This window comes from Chelonus insularis, unplaced genomic scaffold (genome assembly GCF_013357705.1).
Source record: "Chelonus insularis isolate UGA/USDA-ARS -01 unplaced genomic scaffold, ASM1335770v1 contig_88_pilon, whole genome shotgun sequence".
NCBI lineage: Eukaryota > Metazoa > Arthropoda > Insecta > Hymenoptera > Braconidae > Chelonus > Chelonus insularis.
Window position 1 is genome coordinate 1,567,627 of NW_023276776.1, and position 18,345 is coordinate 1,585,971.

Below are 18,345 nucleotides of genomic sequence, written 5' to 3' on the forward strand. Positions count from 1 at the left end.
TCGACTTGAGAATTTACGCATGCGTTTTTTCATTGGTTTACGGATATCGTAATTGAGAAACTTTTAATATCTCTCATTATATTTTTCATAAGAAAAATAAAATATCAACATTTATGGGACAACTACATACTTTAATATCATTTCAGGAGGAAAACAAAATTTTACAAGTTTATTTCTGATATAAAAATTTAATCGAACTGTTTTTCATTCAAAAATAGATAAAAAATTATTATTCAGACCCAAAACGTACTTAATTCAAATTAAATTTATTTTTTAGGTCCACAAGACTCCTAATATGAGTCGGAAAACGTTCATCAGGCCTAATCCAGGTCCCAAAATATTTTTCAAACTTCAAAAAAAAAATTATTATTGAATCAACTTTCATGTAATTAATTAACAGTTGTAATAATTTATTTAAATATGATCTTACAAAATGGGCTTGAATTGGGCATGTTATGGGCCTAGAAAATATGTTCAGGGTTAATTTGGGCCCCTTCTGAATTTCAGTGTGTGTTAAGCTTTTTTTTTGAGCACTGAAAATATTTATAAGTTAAGATTAGACTTCGGTCGGGTCTGTATTAGACTTTTTCTCATTTTGGGTCTGTTTTGGGCCTATTTAGCTTTACTCAGGTGTAAAAGTTGGTAACGTTGTTAGTTAATATTTTATTTCTTTCGATCTAAAAGCAGACATTCTGCAAATGATTCACTGTGAAAATTTGCAATTTCTTTCCATTCCATAGTCTTTTTTGCAAAACTTAATCCAACAAATTCAAATAAGTTGACTGGAAAGAAAAAAAAATTATCAAGGGGTATACCTTATTTCATTCTACTCAGTGGTGAATAACTTAAATTTATAACTCGCAATTGCACGATAGAAGTAATATGATTCAAAACTCGTCTCGCGTGAGGGTGCGGTCACTTAAATCTCACGATATGTACTTCTCAATACTCGACATTTTTTTTTTTTTCACACTTTACAGATTATTTTAAAGCTCTTTCCAATACACTAGAGTCAGATAAATTCTTTTAAATGTAAAAAAATTATTTTCATAAAAAAAAAAAGTGATATTGAGATTTTCTGTCTTACAAAATTGAAACAATTATTCAATCTTAGATAAATATTATTTTATGAGTTTCTGGATAATTAATAAACCCACGAGGGATTGAGTCTATAATTTCTCACCTTTCATGTTATTTAATAATTTTTAATTTCCATAAATGTTCATAAAATATTAAAAACCCTCTCACCAGATGAATGTAATCCTCAAGAGAAGTATTAATCTAACGTCTTCAGAAACCTTAACCCTCAAACAAAACCATAATAATACATAAAAAAAAAGGCTGTATAATTATTTAATGTTGGTTATGAAATTTTTTAGAAATTATAACGTATTATCAAACTTTAAAAAAATATAAAAATGTATATAAATAATAGTATAATAGATCATGTTTTCCTAAATGGATTTTAGTTTTGAAAATAAAAAGCTAACAAGAATACGCTGCTATTTTTCATGACGCCCAGACGGTAAGATTAAGTGTGCGAACTGTGAAGAATAAAAGTTAAGACGGTTCTAGTCTAGCGTGGGCTTGATGCAGGTGTTATGGAAAGGCAACACGAGAAAATCCTGAGATTAAGACAAAATTATTCAAAAAAGACTATTTAATATTATCGATTATTTTTGCAAACATCATCATATGGAATCTTTTCATCAACATTTTTTCCCTTCAAATACTAGTCATGATATCAAGATTGACTGATTGCTTGTTAGCATTGACTTGATTTGTCATATGACATACACCCTTAACTCTCAAATAATAATCACCATCGTTTATTTACTTTGCCTTCAATCCTCTTGGGCTGTTCTATATCAATCCATTTTCCTTGTCTCTTTCGCTTTCAACAATTTTTTTTTCTAGATTTAATTTTCATAACACGCGAAGGGATAAACTTGTGATACACGTGTCGACGCCCGCGACGATGCGCTTATCGACACTAATACACACGCAATCCACCCTTTATAAAAGAAGTAGAGTACGATAAGCTTCCATTCGTCCTTTTATTTTAAACTTCAAGACTCTCACAAGACACGAATAAATGGCTAAAGAAGAAAGAGAAAGAAAATTTACAAAAAAAAAGTTTGTTTTTAAATTGAAACAGAATTTCTTTTTCCCAAAGGGATCATTTTTATCCTTTGTAAAGAAAAAGTTTTTTGTTTTTATATTTTGTTCCTCTTTTTTTTCTTGTCCTCCTCAATTCTCTACGTTCTATTCTTCTTAATCTTATTATTATTATGCCAATAGACGTAATTAATTCATTTTATTTCATGTATTATAATATTAGAGTAAAATAATGATCCAGTTAATATTTAGGTGTATCCAAACACGTACTTTTACAATTCCATATTTTCTTAGGACTAAGAAGGAAGGGGTGTAACCGGTCTTAAGAGGGTATTTCACAGTTAAACCCGCGTGTTTGCATACATTACGTAAGCTAGCGATAACCCTAACCCTTGTTGAGCCTTTCTTACTACGAAATAGAGTGCGCAATATCGAATCCTCCTCCTTTCTCACCCACACACTTTTAGCTCTTCGGCACACCCGCCGAATTACTGAGGGTAAAGCATGAGCCGTTACCTCAAAACTTTCTCAAAGCCATAATTCCTCACTACAATACTGAGCTGTAAATTAAATAACACACTTTTGCATAGCAACAATCGTAGATACGATGTAGGGAATAGTGCTAGTGGTTAAAAATACTTTTATTAATTTTTTCGTTTTTTTTTAAGGTCAACTTTAACGATTCTCCAAGTATTTACTTCCTTAAAGAATACAATTCCCTTCCTTTAATAAAAAAAAAAAAACTTTGTTTGTTCCAACCATTTTCTAATATCTATAAAAAAAATTTCGATCTATCTATGTTAAAATTGGGACAAGTTTCAGTTTTGGCCCATTTTAGGGGTGAAAAAATCAATTTTCTAAATGTTGGACCTGATACCACATTTGTTGGCATCAAGATGAAGAAAATGAGGGGTCGAACTTGAAAATCATGAGATATTTGCGAAAATCTACCATACATAATTAAAATTCAATTCCAACAATTATCTCAGCAAAGTGGCAATTAAAAAAAATTGCTAAAAATCCTTGAAGATTTTTTCTAATCTTCCTCCATTATATGACTGGTATATTTATAATATTGCTCAACATTTCCTTAGCCAGAGATAGTGCGATCAAGAAGTTGAGGTTGCTGATAAAAATCCTGTTGTTCTACTCGAAGTCAGTTCAATGTGCACGGATTGCTTCAATGTTGAATGTCAGTTGTGTAAACTTTGTTTTACTGATAAAATGAGATTAGTTCTTAGTCAAAGTTACACGAAAAGCATCGAAATAAAATGATTTATACGAAAAAATTTATCAAAAATTTGTCAAATTAAATTCATGTTTTTATATTTATTTATTATTTAAATTTAAATAATTTATTGATTATTTTATATTTCACAAATAGCATGGATAAATAATTGATTTGATAAACAATGTCGTGATAAATATTTAATTAATTCATTGTGGTATAATTCAATCATGTCAACAGTCATCCACAATAATGAAATATAATTATGCTGTCGCAGCAATAATTTCCATAGTCAAGCTAAAGAATCCTTGAAACTAAATTCGATACACACTTCATATAATAATTATTCAACCAATTTCTTCAATTCAACAGAGTTTTATTCTAAAACAGGCGACCAAAGATGAAAATTCTAGGATCAAAGTGATCAATAAATAAATAAATGATAAGTTTATAAAATAGTCTAGGACTTTTTGGTAGTGATAACTTTCTATATCTAGTTTTGAAACTTGATAAATGATAGGGAATAAAATAAATAAATAAATAAAACTTTGTAGTTTCTTTTCTAACAGAAGTTGTACAGTATGCCATGTTTTTTGTCCACACCTCTTACCTTTGAATCTTGATCTCCACCAGAATCTCTAGCCAGCATAGAAAAACTCCCTTGAAAAGCAATTTGTTTGACACAACCAGCTGACGACGTGGTTTTAACCAGTCCTCGAGATTTGCCCTCTCTTCTGTACTTGTTCTTCTTTTTCTTCACATTTTTTATCTTTCTCCCTTCTGTGTTACTCTATTCTCCAATAGAGTTTATTGACGCTATGCACTTTATATTTCTTCTCCTTCTGGAAGAAACACTCGACCTGGAGTGAAACGCAACAAGAAGCAACGAGCTCGAGCACACTAAGACCATGAGATTTCATTTGTTTTGTACTGCACGTTTCCTCAACGTCTTATTGTAAGTGAAGAACTTGAGGAAACTTTACGAATAGAAATTGAGAAGTAAGAATATATATATAACCGGTAAAAAGCAAACTAAAGTCATTTTCCAACTTATAAAAAATTAATTTCATTTCCGACAAAACTTGAATAAAAAATAACCACGCAACTCTAACTATTTGTTTCACATATATTCCATCACATAAATTAATGATTTAATTATTTATGAAGACATTTAAATAATCATTTTGAATAATACAGCAATAATTACCACTATTTTTGTGGACTTAAACAAATAAAAAATTATTAAATAAAATTACAATTATTTAAGAGGCATAAATAAGATGATACAAATAAAATAAATCCAAAATTTGTTGACTATCATTTTATAAATGAATTAATTAAAATAAGTTTTAATAAGATAAATCTTGCAAGGTAGATAAGCACCAGCTCAATGCTGCTAATTAAAGCAAACTCATAAGTTATTTGTAAAGTGAGTCGACCAATAGACAAAGCATTAACAAGCAGAAGGTAAACAATGAATTAATATCCAACTATAATTCACTCTGATTATAATTTTTTAAATTTCATTAGACTATCTAATAAATCACCCAGTTACATTATGTAGACTATTAAATTCAACAATTTTAAATATGACCAAACAATTCTGAATCATTCAACATCCCTAAATCAATCAAGCATTTATTTTTAAAAAATATTATCTACAAGTCATTTGTCAATATTGATATATGAGCAATCAAAAAGTTTGATTTTTCTATCTAGATAGATTCTAAATACTTCAATCCCTTGTCGAAAAGGAATTGAGACAGTGTCAGGTCACTGTCTTGTTTATTTGATTTAACCAAATCGATGTAAGGGTGTTGGAAAGGTCCCAGATGATTTCCAATAGGTTCATTCTAGTTGTATAAATCTTTCAAATTCACTAAAGTTAACATGAAGCCAGTTTTTTTTTCATGATCTCCCTTTTTTTTTTTCATTCAAATAGCAATCTAGGTAGAAACCTTGATCCATTTCTAAAGCTTATTCAAAATAGATTTATTTATAAACTTTATTTTAAGTATTTTGATAATTAATTCCATGTAAGAAGTTTTATATATAAATTTATATAGAATATATATTTACATGGAGTCTTTATCAATAATAAAATAGAGTAAATAAAAAACCTCAGCAAAAATAAATGTCTGTCTATCGATTAGTTTCATATTGAAAATTTTTTCTACCAATTCTTTTTTATTTTTCTTGAGAATGCTCGTTATGTTCCAAATGATAGCTTCATCTTATTTTCATGGTACACAGAAGATTGCAGTGACTATTAGAAAGGATGAAACCGAGGCCAAAGTCGAAATGAATGTTCAAGAAGCAGCAAGGATCAAGATTATCTCAACTTCGGATCAGAATGTTTTCCTCTCCAACTACTTATTTTTTTTTTTTCTTTAATAATAAGTATTTAAATCAAGTTTCAATATTGATTACTCATTAGCAGCTACTTCTATTCTTGCTTGTTCAGTAATAATCTATGGAGATTAGCTATACATGAGAATGAAAGAAATCAAAAAATCCATTTCACGTAGTTTATAAAATTTTCTCCAAGCTTCCTGTTATCAAAAAGATGATTCGAGGATATTCTTGTAGATTTTCTTTCTATACTAGCAAGTGTGTAATGTGCTTCAGAAAAATTTTCGTCACGTACAACCGACAGACGGTGGATTGGCCAAAAAGCACAGAGATAGGCAAGTTGTATTCTCTCTTGACTTGGAAAATCTCCTCAACATTAGAAACTATTCACTATACTCTATTTAGCAACATCTATCTCCTCCTCCTTGGTTGTTGAATGTTATCCATCAGATAAAAATGGAGGATAACATGGTAATTACTGATCCAGTACCAATGACTAATTTTTGATTTTCTAGTTTAAATTCAATCCTTCTGAATGGCTTCTTGAATTCATTTATGATTGTTACTGCAATATTATATTCAAATCCAATTAAGAAAACTGAACCTTGAATCTAACAACCTTTCTCGTTCATTAATTTTTAAGAAAATCACCCAATGCTATCAACCTTAAATACCTCTATTCTTTGAATTGATCTCACGTACGTAATGATAGCTTTACTATTCCTTATTACCCTTTAGTAACAGGAAAAGAATTTTGATTAGTTTTCAAATTACTTTGTAAGTATCAATATGGCCATTAATTAATGCAATTAATTAATGTAAAGTTGCAAAGGCATATTACTAATAGCCTCTTGATCAATACTCTTCATTAAACTCTGTCCTGATTAAATTTTGCTAAAATTCCATCATATCATTATGAATGTCTATGAGGATTTAATTTTAATTGAAACATTATTGAGTTATTTTTAAATTCTAAAATATTGAGTGGTTTTGAACCATTTTTTTGTATAAAAACTTACCAATTACAGCAATATTTTCTGGTTAGCATCTCTGATCGAACGTTAATTTCGATTCCCTCTAGGCTTTGCATACTAATATTTCGTTGTTTACGGTTACAGGACATTCTAAAGAGAATTTATTGGTATTTTAATTGCACTAATGGTATTTATAATGTCAACGCTAATGGTTGCATATATTCTACGTAAAAAATTGTGTTTTTGAATTCACTTCATTTTGTATCACTGAAAAAAAAATTAAAAAAAGATTAATAATTCAATAAAAAAACTAATGAACATCAAAGTTTGAGTAAATATATAAATATTGAACGAAAAATGAAAAAAAAACCTACCACAAGATACGTTTATAATTTCAATTTCGGAGTACAATAAACTGCGTATGTGCAAATATTTTTACTGAGCTTGCGAATAACCTCATCTCTGGTAGGTGGTGCTAGTAGTGAATTCCGCTCGGATGATAACTTTATTAATATAAATTATCGACAGAGTTATTACTCTTTTTGCGATGAAAAATTGGAAATTGTGTCCATCCATGCACTCAAGTTAAAAGTTTATTAATAAATATCTTTCCACTTAATTATTAGTGTAATTTAGACTATATATGAAGAATATTCTTGTAATGTTTTTATTAATCACTAATTTGTGAATTATTCTAATGTTAATATTTAATCAATTGTCCAGGCTGTGTCCATCGGTTTAGGTTAGCTTCAAAATCAGGAATATGGCTAAAATAGTTTTATTAAATATTTTCAAATATTAATGTTATAAATAATAAAATACAAATACGTAATTGATAAAAAAAATTTAATACATAATTTACAGAAATAGATTAAGCTTCCTACCTTCTAAAATGGATCAATTGACTAATCAGGATCTTCCAACTGAAGCACACCTTCCAATTAATGAACACGATAAAAAAATTTTAGATATACAATTTTACACTAACATTGATGAGGAAACAGAAAAATGGCTTAAACATCTTCATCTTTTGTGGGCTCATTGTAAGTTTGATTTTTCTATTGTTTCTGAAACAATTGAATTATTGTTAGTATACATTTTTGTATTGTCATTGTAGGGAAACAAAGTGCAACTGTAACAGAAAATCTTTATCAATATTTTGATACTGCACCAAATCCATACTTGAGTACTTTAAAAATTTTAGCTAATGCATCAGATTTTAACAATGTTAAACCTAAAAGTTCCATATCAATTACAAGTTTGTAAAAACATTTTAATAATTCCTTTTTTTATGGGCAAGATAAATATTTTTGTGTAATTGTTAATAAATAATAAATTCCAACAGTTATAGAAGAATTTCGAAAGTGGTTACAAATTCATAGAAATGAGAAGAAAAATTGTCTTGTCGCTGAAATTAAAATAGCAGCTTACAAAATAGTTAATAAACAACGAAATATCCATCTTGTCAAATACGTAGCAGAGGCATACGAGTTTAAAGAAGATAAAGAATTATTTATACCTTTTATACAGGTAAAACATCATTAATTCCAATTATTAGAAGTGCATTAATTAATTAATTAATACTCAATAAAATCAAAGCAGCTCCAATGTAAGCATACAGCTAATAGAATAATAAATTTTTTAGGCAATGCTAGTCGATAAAAAATTTAAAGATGCTGCTCAATACGTAACAACTATTCAACTTCAAGAATATTTTCGAGATCCAGAATCTATCTTATTACCACTAATTGTACAAAATAAGAATATTTTAGTAGATGAATTTCTAGCTAATCATCCACAAATTCAGAAGGATTTAGTTGTTTATCTGGATGATTTAATTGGAAAGAGGCATACGATAACAGATGAATTAGAAAATTTTGTTGATAAAAATCACATTCCTGATGTAAAATCAAGTGTTCTCCAACTTCGTGCCATAACAAAATTAGCCGCTCGATTAATCAAAGCATTCAACCTTCCACCAGATTTGTGTCCAAATTTAAATGAAAGACGTGAGAAAGGATCAATACAATTTTTCATTCGCAAAAGATTTGTTGAAGGAACTGTGAGCTCAGAATGTTGGAGAGAAATGATTCATGAGACAGCTAGTAATAATCCGAATTATCAAGTTGAATTAGTGACAACGATTGCAAATTATGATGCAGAAGAAGCTTTATATTGGGCTAGAGTTTTTAATGTGCCCAAAAATCAAAGGCCTTGGGTTGTACAAGACTTGGAAGAGTTATCCAAATCGCACAATACAAATGACAACGTTGACCAAAATCCTTCTTCACAGGAAGCTGATTCAATATATCATACTTTAAAGTTGCCAAGAGAATCAATAATATTAATTCAAAATCCAACAGCATTAGAAGAATTTATTCATTATCAATTGACCCAAATTACTTTAGTCGGCATAGATTCAGAATGGAAACCAAATTTTGGAGGATTTAAAGAAAATCAAATCTCATTAATTCAGATTGCCACAAAAAACAATGTCTATATTGTGGATGTAATCGAAATAGGATCAGAGAATACAGAACTGTGGAGAAAATTTGGTGCAGCTCTATTTGGAAACAAGCATATTACAAAAATAGGTTTTACTCTTAATCATGATTTTTCAATGTTTCGTGAATGTTTACCTGCTTTGTTAGAAACCAAAGAAAGCAATTCTGGTTATCTTGATTTACAAAGCCTCTGGCAAAGATTAATAAAGGAGTATAAATTTGAATTCCCACACCAGGAAGATGATAATTCTAACGGAGGAAGTCTCAGTAAGATGGTAGAAATTTGCTTGGGGAAAAAATTGAATAAATCCGACCAATTTTCTAATTGGGGAAGACGACCACTTCGTGAAGATCAAATCACTTATGCTGCTTTAGATGCTTATTGTTTGATAGATATTTATAATGTTCTTACTGAACTTTGCCACCAAAGGAATATACCTCTTTTAGAAATCTGTAATGAAATCCAATGTCAGAGTCATTCACCGAAAAAAGTTGTAAAAAAATCGAAGAAAAAAAATTCTGAATCTCCACTTGCTACAAAAAACTATACCCTTGAAAGTTATGAACCAGTAGTAAACTTAGCTAATGATAATGTTGAAAAATTTCCTATTCATCAATGGAAAGTGATTTGTGACGGTACCTTAAATAATTTAATAAGACCATTGAGAATGTGTGGCTGTGATTGTATTCTTCTTGATTTTGACCGTCACGCTTATAAATCTGTTCAATTGGCTAAGCAAGAAAACAGAGTATTTTTAACAAAAAATTATAATCATGAACAGGTAATTTTAATTGACTTAAACGTGTTTTCTAATTTAAAAAATATCTCAATATTTTTTTCCTTTTCATTACAGTTTGCTAAATCCCATTTAGCACCTGAAAAAATATATAGAGTACAAAGAGGAGCATCAATGCTGCAATTACAAGAAATTCTCAACCATTTCAATGTTCAAATTACAGAGTTCGATATTTTTAGTCGTTGTATATCATGCAACAATGATGAGTTTACTGAAATTTCAAATCATACGATGTGGCGTCTAAACGAAAGGTAAAATAAAATCAATCCATTCATCAATTAATTATTACTATCGGAATTTAAACTCAATAAAAAGATTAATCTTTAAACTATGCTTAACTATTTTAATCTTTTCCAGATTCTGGTCTCAAACTCAAGATCGTCCTCCTTTAACAGAATCTCCATGTCCTGTAGGAGAAGTTATCATCGGTGGACAGGGAAATAACCGCACATGGAAATTATCTACCGATACTTTAAACATTACCAACTGCACTACAAGATACGGTGCTCGAGTTAAAATCGAAAAAGTTCCAATACCTATTTGCAAATCGATGGCATTCTTTTACATTTGCGATAAATGTGGTAACGTTTACTGGTCCGGTTCACATTTGGATCGAACCCTAAATGGTATTCTCAAAGATTTAATTGTCCGTGCTTAAGCAGACAAATTTGTGTTCATTAATACGTTTAGTGGAGACGAAACCCTTCAATGAGTCTGGGTTATACCAGAAAATCCCAAATGTTCAAACAAATTAAACTAAAGTCTAAAGTGCAATGTCGTATAATAAAACTCAGTATTTAGCTACTAAGCTTCTACAAAAATAATAGCAGACCCGTGTAGCATCTCTCATTGATTCAAGAAGTTTCTTCAATTTACTCTAATGCTTTAATTGCAAATAAAATATTTCACCGTATCGTATAAAAGAGTGTTTAGAAAAGAACAGGGTTTCGATGGATCAATTGTACCTCGCTCTAGATGTCGTACGCTTAAGGACTGACTTTTCGGTCAGACCGCCCTTAACTATAGTACAAGATATTGTTATATTTCTTTCTTATTATAATATTAGTAGTTTTTGCCTAATAATTAAATTAGATAAACCATTGGTTGTAATATTTTTTTATATATAATACATAACTATCTTTAACTATCACCTTGTGATTTATCGAATAATTTGTTTCCTAGTATTGTAACGATTAATAACTCCATTCTTCATAACTTTGTTGGTGACGAAACAATGGGATGTTTATTTTGATGAATAAAACTTTCATTCTGTTATACATTGTTCAACTTAGTAATATTTTATTTATTACCTTATTTCTTAAAAAAAATTTTAATCCAAAAGTATTGATGATATTCACAAGCGGCTTACCAAAATTCAGGATCATGGTGATGCTGTTATTTCTGTTACATTGCCTATTTTTGCTGGACCATCAATTTCTAAAAATTCAACTTTAGCTTTGTTTCCAAAAGGTGGTGGGCCTATGAGACTTTCAACTTCTTCGTATGTGAGTGTTTCTTTTTTTAGAAGTGCTTGGGCAACCTGAAAATTTTTTTTTACATCATCGACTAATTCTTTATAATTTAAATATAAAATCTTTTACCTTCTCCAATTTGTCTCGATTTTCTTTCAATAATTTTTCTGTAGCTTTATAAGCATCAGCAACCATAAGTTTAGCCTCTGTATCCATAAGAGCTGCTAATTTTTTACTGTATGGTTTTTTAGTATCATGACCAGTTTCTTCTTCACTGAAAGATATCAATCCAACTTTGTCACTCATACCAAACTGCCTAACTTGTGAGTATGCTATTTTAGTGACTCTTTCTAGGTCATTCTGGGCACCAGTTGTCACTGTATTAAAAATGATACTTTCAGCAACACGCCCTCCTAACGCAACACACATCATTTCAAATAATTGCTCTTTGCTAAAATTCTTTCGCTCAATTGGATTATATTGTGCAAATCCAAGCATTCCTCTAGTTCTAGGTTTAATAGTCACTTTCAAGAGAGCATCAGTGTGCTCTAACATCCAAGCAACTAAAGCATGACCTGCTTCATGATAAGCAACAATTTTTTTTTCAGCTGGAGAAACACCATGTACCTTCTTTTCTGGACCACAAAGAACTCTATCAATGGCATATGATAAATCCGAAGCATCAACAAATTTTTTCTTATGTCTTGCTGCATGAAGTGCAGCTTCATTAACCACATTTGCTATGTCTGCACCACTAAACCCTGGTGTTAATTGAGCAAGTCTTGCTGAATAAACATTTGGTTTCTTCTCTAAAACAATAAACCGCAAATGGCTCTCGAAGATTTCTTTTCTTTCCTCTAGAGTTGGAAGATCAAGCAATATATGTCGATCAAATCGACCGGGTCGTAAAAGAGCTTTATCTAAAACTTCAGCTCGATTGGTTGATGCTAAAACAACTACTCCATCAAGATTTGCCATTCCATCCATTTCAACAAGTAACTGATTTAACGTTTGTTCAGATTCTCCTGTTGATCCAAATTCACCTGCTTCTGTTCCACTTCTTCTTTTACCAATAGCATCTATTTCATCTATGTACAAAATACTTGGTGCTCTCATTTTAGCTTGTTTAAAAAGATCTCTCACTCGTGTAGCTCCTACACCTCCAATTAGTTCAATAAATTCGGAACCATTCATTGATAAAAATGGTACATGAGCTTCAGTTGCTACTGCTTTTGCCAACATTGTTTTACCACAACCAGGTGGTCCAAGTAATAAAGCACCTTTGGGAATTTTAGCACCAAGTATCTTATAACGTGCTGGTTGCTTGAGATAGTCTACGAATTCCATTACTTCAACTTTTGCTTCTTTAAGACCAGCTACGTCCGAAAATTTAACTCCCTTTCCTTTTCCACCGGTTAAAGGGTCAATTAAAGTGAATTTAGCACGTTTAAATTCACTTCCAGGCATCATATCCATAAAAGACCCACCACTGGTTTTACTGTGACGTAGCAATAAAAAGAACCAAAGAAGAAATAGGACAGTGAATATAGAAGACCAGCCGCTACTTGGTCGTTCATAAGTTATCGAAACTCCATGTCCTGGCTTGATACCTAGAGCAGCTTCAGCTTCACGTAATTTTTCCTCCAACCGTGTTGCATCTGCTACTAACATCTGATAAGCACGAAAATCTGCCCTTTTTCTATTAATTATAGCTCCATCATGTAATATTATTGTCACCCAATTTGCTTCTGGTCTCACTATTAATTCTTTTACTTCTCCTTTAGCTAGCATTTGATGAACAAATTCATTCCAGGATATAAAATGAGATGAATCCTAAACAAATTTATCTTATTTATTGTAAAGGATTTAATTTAAATAAAAATATCTAAAAACAAAAAATTACCTCTAGTGAATGTTTTGAAGTTGCAATATAAGTCAATAAAATATTTAGTATTAAAACAGAAATAGCCAGCTTCATTGCAGCTGCTATCACGTCTTTGTTGTTTGGAGTTTTATCCGGACCCTTTCCAGAATCACCTGTTTCACCAGAATTAGATCTTCCATTTTTCGATGATGATGTACAAAATAGTTGATTAAGTATTTTATTCTGATTTTTTTTATCAGGAGCTCGTCTGCGTGTCAACAGACTGTGCAATATCGAATATCGTTTTAAAATTTTGTTAAAAGCCTAGAATGAAAATAGTTGATAAATTATTATAATTATTCATATCATACAATGAAAATTAATCATTTTTTTAATGTCTATAGAAATAAAAAACGAATATTTACCGCCTGAGAAAGAGGAAAAAGGTGGGCTGTTGGTGGTTGATTCAATAAATCCAAAAATTGATTATTTATAACCTTTTTTTGTTTAAATTCATTGTGAATTATCGAACTAACAAATCGTCTTGACAAAAATAAATAACGACAATAATATTTAGATAAATTTTGCATTTTAGTATTAGATATTTGTAAATAAATATATGAAATAAGGTTAGAAGCCGGTTGTGATAATAATTTCAGAGCATTTTCATTAAATGTTGCACTTAATTCTTTTTAAAATTCGTTCACTAATAATTTTTACATTATAATTATTGCAAAAACACTAATAAACATTACATATCATGATGAAATAAGTTGTTAAATAACATGAAAATCTCTTTTTCGAAAACTTCAGAGGTTCTCATTTGAGAAATGCGTCACATTGAAAGTTGACGAGTGTTGGTAAATGATGAAAACAGTTTGCAACAGTCGGTAACATATAACTTTCAAAACCTATTTTATCAGTCGCTAAAAAACCTACTTATCGACTGCTTTAATTCAATTGAAAAAAAAAATTTTTAATTGACCGAAATGATTTATAACTTTATTTAAATGTCATTCGGCAAAAAAAATTGATTTGTTGTAGTGAAATATGAGTGTAAAAAAAGACGAAAAAATATTTTTAAAAATCAACGATCGTTGAAAGTATTTTTAGCCTGTCTATTACCTATACACTTTGTTATTTTATCTCATGCATACAGCTTTTCTACTAACACTGATGAATATACTAGAATATAAGTTTGACGGCAGTGTTTTGATAACGTCGGGGTGTGTCAGACAAGGCTTCCTACCTAATGGATCGTCATTCACATTTGTTCCCTTCAGAATTGAAACGCCACTTATAAGTACAAACCTATATGGTATTCCAAATGATATTATCGTGTTACCGCAAATCCACAAATCAAATTTTTATTTCTAATCAATTACTTATATTTGTTTATACATAATTATTATTAAAAAAAAAAATTATTACAAAAAGATACATTCAATTTTGTCCTAATTTGATTACTCTTCTTACTTTTATTATATAAAAGAGTTGAGTAGACTTGAAGCAATAATATTTGTATTGGCTTCAAAAGCGAAAAGCTACTTATCGCTTTGCCATTGGCATTCTCAAATATATCTACAGTTAATTTATTCAATTATCATCATAACAAATTAATATCTTATAAAAAATATCTCAAATCTTTTTTTATTTATAATAATCCATCAAAATATTCTGCTATTTATAATCATACCTATCAATACCATACATCAGTCTATAATATTCAATTATTAAGGAAAAAATTTGTTTTCAAAACTTGATAATACATTTGAATGTATAAATAAAATAAAAAAAATAATTATGGCATGATTTACATAGTTAATTTATTTTTAATGTACTTATATCTATATTATGATTATCAATTAGATAGAAAAAAAAACTATCTAACTTTGCATACTCCTAAACAACTGATCAAATTTGTTTTCATACATACACGTTAAGTAATGGGATCACGATGAGGAGTAGAAAAAAAAGCGTAGCGACGACATCATTTATTTTGTTAAACAACAAGCAGTGTTGTGTTAGGTTTGCCAAAATAACCAAAACAATACTACTAAGCGCCTCGTACTATTCATTCAAACTTTACTACTCTACATATACCTGTCTCACTTTTTCTCTTTTACTTATATATTTTCTATTCTTTCTCCATTCATAAATTATCATCGCTATTTTAATGATACTCCAAGAACATTATCTTTTCCTTCAAGCTCATACGAAAGTTTTTGATACTTCATAAAAATTCTTGCTCAGCATAATTTACTTGAAATATGACTGTTATCTTTGTGCTAATTTTCTCTCATTTAAATGATCATTATTGTTAAAGTATGAAATTCATGTGGAATTTCCATAAATAAGGTAAACTCGTGCAAGGTACTTGTAAAGTACTCACCAAGGTTGTTCAGATGAATGCGTCAAGTTGACATCGACGAAGATGATGATGATGATGATGATGACGACGACGACGACGTTCACGAAGGGAAACGGTTGAAAGAACAAGACTTCATCGCTTGTTATTACAGATGCCACATCGTGCAGGATCCGAGACCGTATTTCAGGCACAAAGAAGTCTCACCATATTGCCAGTGTCTACACCCGGAAGATTAAGAAATGTACAGCTCTAAGTTTTCCAGTATGTCATCCATGACATTCTTCTTCCACTTCTTTAGTTGCATATTGTTTAAAAGGAAATTTTCAGAACTGTTTATACATCTTGACTAATTCTGAAAAAAAAAAAAAATATTACAAGTCTGTTTACTTGATGAATTAATTTAGGTATTGAATTTGGAAGTAGAAAATCAGGATCGCTGGTTGGAGAGTCGTCAGGTTTCAGTTAATTGATTGAAGAAAATTTATTTAGAAACTTTGGAAAGAATATTCGGGAAATATTTGATCTAAGAAAGAAAGGAATAAACATTTTTGTTTGAGTTATTAGAAACATTGAGAAAAAAATAGATTGTGAACCTTAACAGTGTTGTTTGAATTTATTTTTGATGTAATTAATCAAATATTATTTAAAAAAATTATTTTCAATTGTCGGTATTTATATTAGCACAGTTTTGTTGAATTGAAATGAAAGAAAAAGATATTTAAATTATTTTTTTAACGTAAATTATCGGAAATCATTGTAAATAGTAAATATTTATTATTTTGTATGGGTAATCACCGCAGTGATTGTTAGTTTATTTGTATTTAGAGAGTACTAATTGAATAAAATCATTAAATACACTGAAAAAAAATTTACTGCAGATAAGTAATATATTTTTTTTTAATAATAGAACCAAAATTTTGAATAGTAGCAATAAAATATTTTTTGGATAGATTTAGTTCTGATGTACAGAGAATATTTTATAGTAATTTTTATTCGTCAATTTACAGTAAAGGTTACTAGTAAAAAAGGTGAAAAAATTACTAGATTTTTTTAAGTAAAAATAACTGAAATACTTAGTAAAAATTACTGTTCTCGTTGGTAAGAATGACCAATAAAGTGGTAAAAATTCTTATTCTGGTCATTTTTACCAACGAGAACAGTACTTTTTACTAAGTTTTTCAGCTATTTTCACTTAAAAAAAACCTAGAAATTTTTTCATCTTTTTTACTAGTAACCTTTACTGTAAATCGATAAAACTTATTTCTAAAAAGACTAAAAAATTACTTCAAGTTTTGACGTAATATTTTTTTCACAGTATAAAGTTGAGAATAAATTCTGAGGAAAGCCTAAAACTGTATTATGAAGATAAAAGCAATGATGAGTCTTTGAAAAATATTTTTTCTATGAATTCCAATTTGGATGCAACAAATAAAAAGTTGATGAAAGGTTATTGTAGGAAGAATATGTGTTTTACTTAGTGGGTGTCAAAAACTCAAAGGTATTATTGAGTTGACAAGAGAGTAGTGCAGCCATCATAAGTGAGTTGAGAGAAACTTGCAACATAACAGACGAAAGATGGAGAGTAGAAATTCGTGCTGGAATAACAATTCAGTATTGTCAACCGTCTTCTGTGCACTAGTGTACTCTGTTTATAATACATATGAATATAATTCCTACTATTGGATACAGTGACAAGGACGTCCTCGGAATCTAGTCTCTTGAAACGTCTCTTCACTATATAGATGTGTATATCCTAGCTGACGACAGCAGAAAACGACAGGGGGATGAACGTGGGGGCAAAACAACAACCCATTCTCACTGCCTTGCACCCTAAACGCGGCCAATAAAAACAACGTTCCGGTCTCTACGCGCATGTCGAAACACACGAAGGGATGAAAGGGCGCGAATGGCGAGGGGATCCTCTACCACAAGAGAATGAGAGGGCGTTCGTTGAATTATAAAAATAACACGTTGCCTACCGATCGAACAATTGGCCGATTCAATTCGCTTGTCGTCAGTCTGTTTCGCAGAAAAGAGTTCTGTGAAAATGTCAATAAAAATAATATCGGCATCCATAGATACAAGAAACATTTTTACTTATACTTAAAAATGAAATTATTGTTATTAAGTAGTTAATAACAATAACTCTTTTAATCATTTAAAAGACACCTATTTTAGTTTGAACAATTTTGTAATATTTGTTGGTATGAAAATGGATTTTTCAAGAATTTTTTACATAATGGCAACAGAAGGAAAGACAACTGGAAGGTTAAATAAAAGAGAAAATATATTTAAAAAGATGATTCATTAGCTTCCAATAAATTTTGTTTCTCTTATTAAAATTGTTCGCGAAAAGAAGTTGAAAGAACGAGAGATGATGGGCTCAAACCAGGACGAAATGCGCCAACGAGAGCGTGGCAAGTCAAAGAGATAAAATCTATAAATATGTGCAGGAGGCACACGCGACCCATTCCAGTGTTTGTTCAACCAGGAATAACTTTAGTTTCTTCATCGGGACGCAAAAAGCCTCAAGAGGCTGGTTTTGTGGCATAACGCAATCGACAAAAAATATATATATATATTTATTCTAATCATTATACATTCAGAAAAAATCCAGATAGTCAAGACTAATTCGTGCTTATGAATTAATAAGAGAAAAATATAT

At 30.0% G+C, this 18,345-nt stretch overlaps 3 protein-coding genes across 8 annotated transcripts in view; 1 reads left to right on the top strand and 2 right to left on the bottom strand.

Annotated features, from left to right (window-relative positions):
* LOC118072067 (probable G-protein coupled receptor B0563.6) overlaps nt 1-18,345 on the bottom strand; it is a 100,782-nt gene that overhangs the window by 35,492 nt on the left and 46,945 nt on the right. Inside the window, exon 6 of one of the 2 annotated variants that reach the window (XM_035091655.1) lies at nt 15,702-16,032. The gene's annotated coding sequence lies outside the window, so the exon portion shown is untranslated. Of the gene's footprint in view, nt 1-15,121; nt 16,033-18,345 lie in introns of those variants that run through there. The other variant, XR_004690977.1, reaches the window with a different exon arrangement.
* On the bottom strand, nt 5,045-14,116 carry Spg7 (Paraplegin). 5 transcript variants are annotated; one of them, XR_004690976.1, is made up of 7 exons: nt 13,735-14,116; nt 13,349-13,633; nt 11,575-13,278; nt 11,343-11,513; nt 7,557-7,739; nt 7,047-7,439; nt 6,710-6,939 (listed from the first exon to the last, which is right to left on the bottom strand). XR_004690976.1 is itself a non-coding variant. In XM_035091651.1 (6 exons), the coding sequence occupies exons 1-4, from the start codon at nt 13,897-13,899 to the stop codon at nt 11,355-11,357; spliced, it is 2,313 nt and encodes a 770-aa protein (XP_034947542.1). In that variant the 5' UTR covers nt 13,900-14,116; the 3' UTR covers nt 5,045-5,061; nt 7,735-7,739; nt 11,343-11,354. The 5 variants fall into 5 exon arrangements, 4 of the variants coding, with proteins under 4 accessions (XP_034947542.1, XP_034947541.1, XP_034947543.1 ...); XM_035091651.1 differs by lacking the exons at nt 6,710-6,939; nt 7,047-7,439 and adding an exon at nt 5,045-5,061 and having other exon boundaries at nt 7,735-7,739; XM_035091650.1 differs by lacking the exons at nt 6,710-6,939; nt 7,047-7,439 and having other exon boundaries at nt 7,502-7,739.
* Nucleotides 7,274-11,248, top strand: Nbr (exonuclease mut-7 homolog). Its single transcript, XM_035091648.1, has 7 exons — nt 7,274-7,414; nt 7,537-7,715; nt 7,790-7,930; nt 8,018-8,202; nt 8,318-9,958; nt 10,031-10,224; nt 10,331-11,248. Exons 2-7 carry the CDS (start codon nt 7,565-7,567, stop codon nt 10,629-10,631), a joined length of 2,613 nt encoding a protein of 870 aa, XP_034947539.1. The 5' UTR covers nt 7,274-7,414; nt 7,537-7,564; the 3' UTR covers nt 10,632-11,248.

Bases quoted from the DNA above. Each gene is read 5' to 3' on its own strand.
- Nbr (XM_035091648.1), top strand. From the start codon at position 7,565: ATGGATCAATTGACTAATCAGGATCTTCCAACTGAAGCACACCTTCCA. The intron at 7,716-7,789 runs GTAAGTTTGATT...TTGTCATTGTAG, and splicing joins TCATCTTTTGTGGGCTCATT to GGAAACAAAGTGCAACTGTA. The intron at 7,931-8,017 runs GTTTGTAAAAAC...AAATTCCAACAG, and splicing joins AAGTTCCATATCAATTACAA to TTATAGAAGAATTTCGAAAG.
- Spg7 (XM_035091651.1), bottom strand. From the start codon at position 13,899: ATGCAAAATTTATCTAAATATTATTGTCGTTATTTATTTTTGTCAAGA. The intron at 13,279-13,348 runs GTAATTTTTTGT...AAATTTGTTTAG, and splicing joins CTTCAAAACATTCACTAGAG to GATTCATCTCATTTTATATC. The intron at 11,514-11,574 runs GTAAAAGATTTT...AAAAATTTTCAG, and splicing joins ATCGAGACAAATTGGAGAAG to GTTGCCCAAGCACTTCTAAA.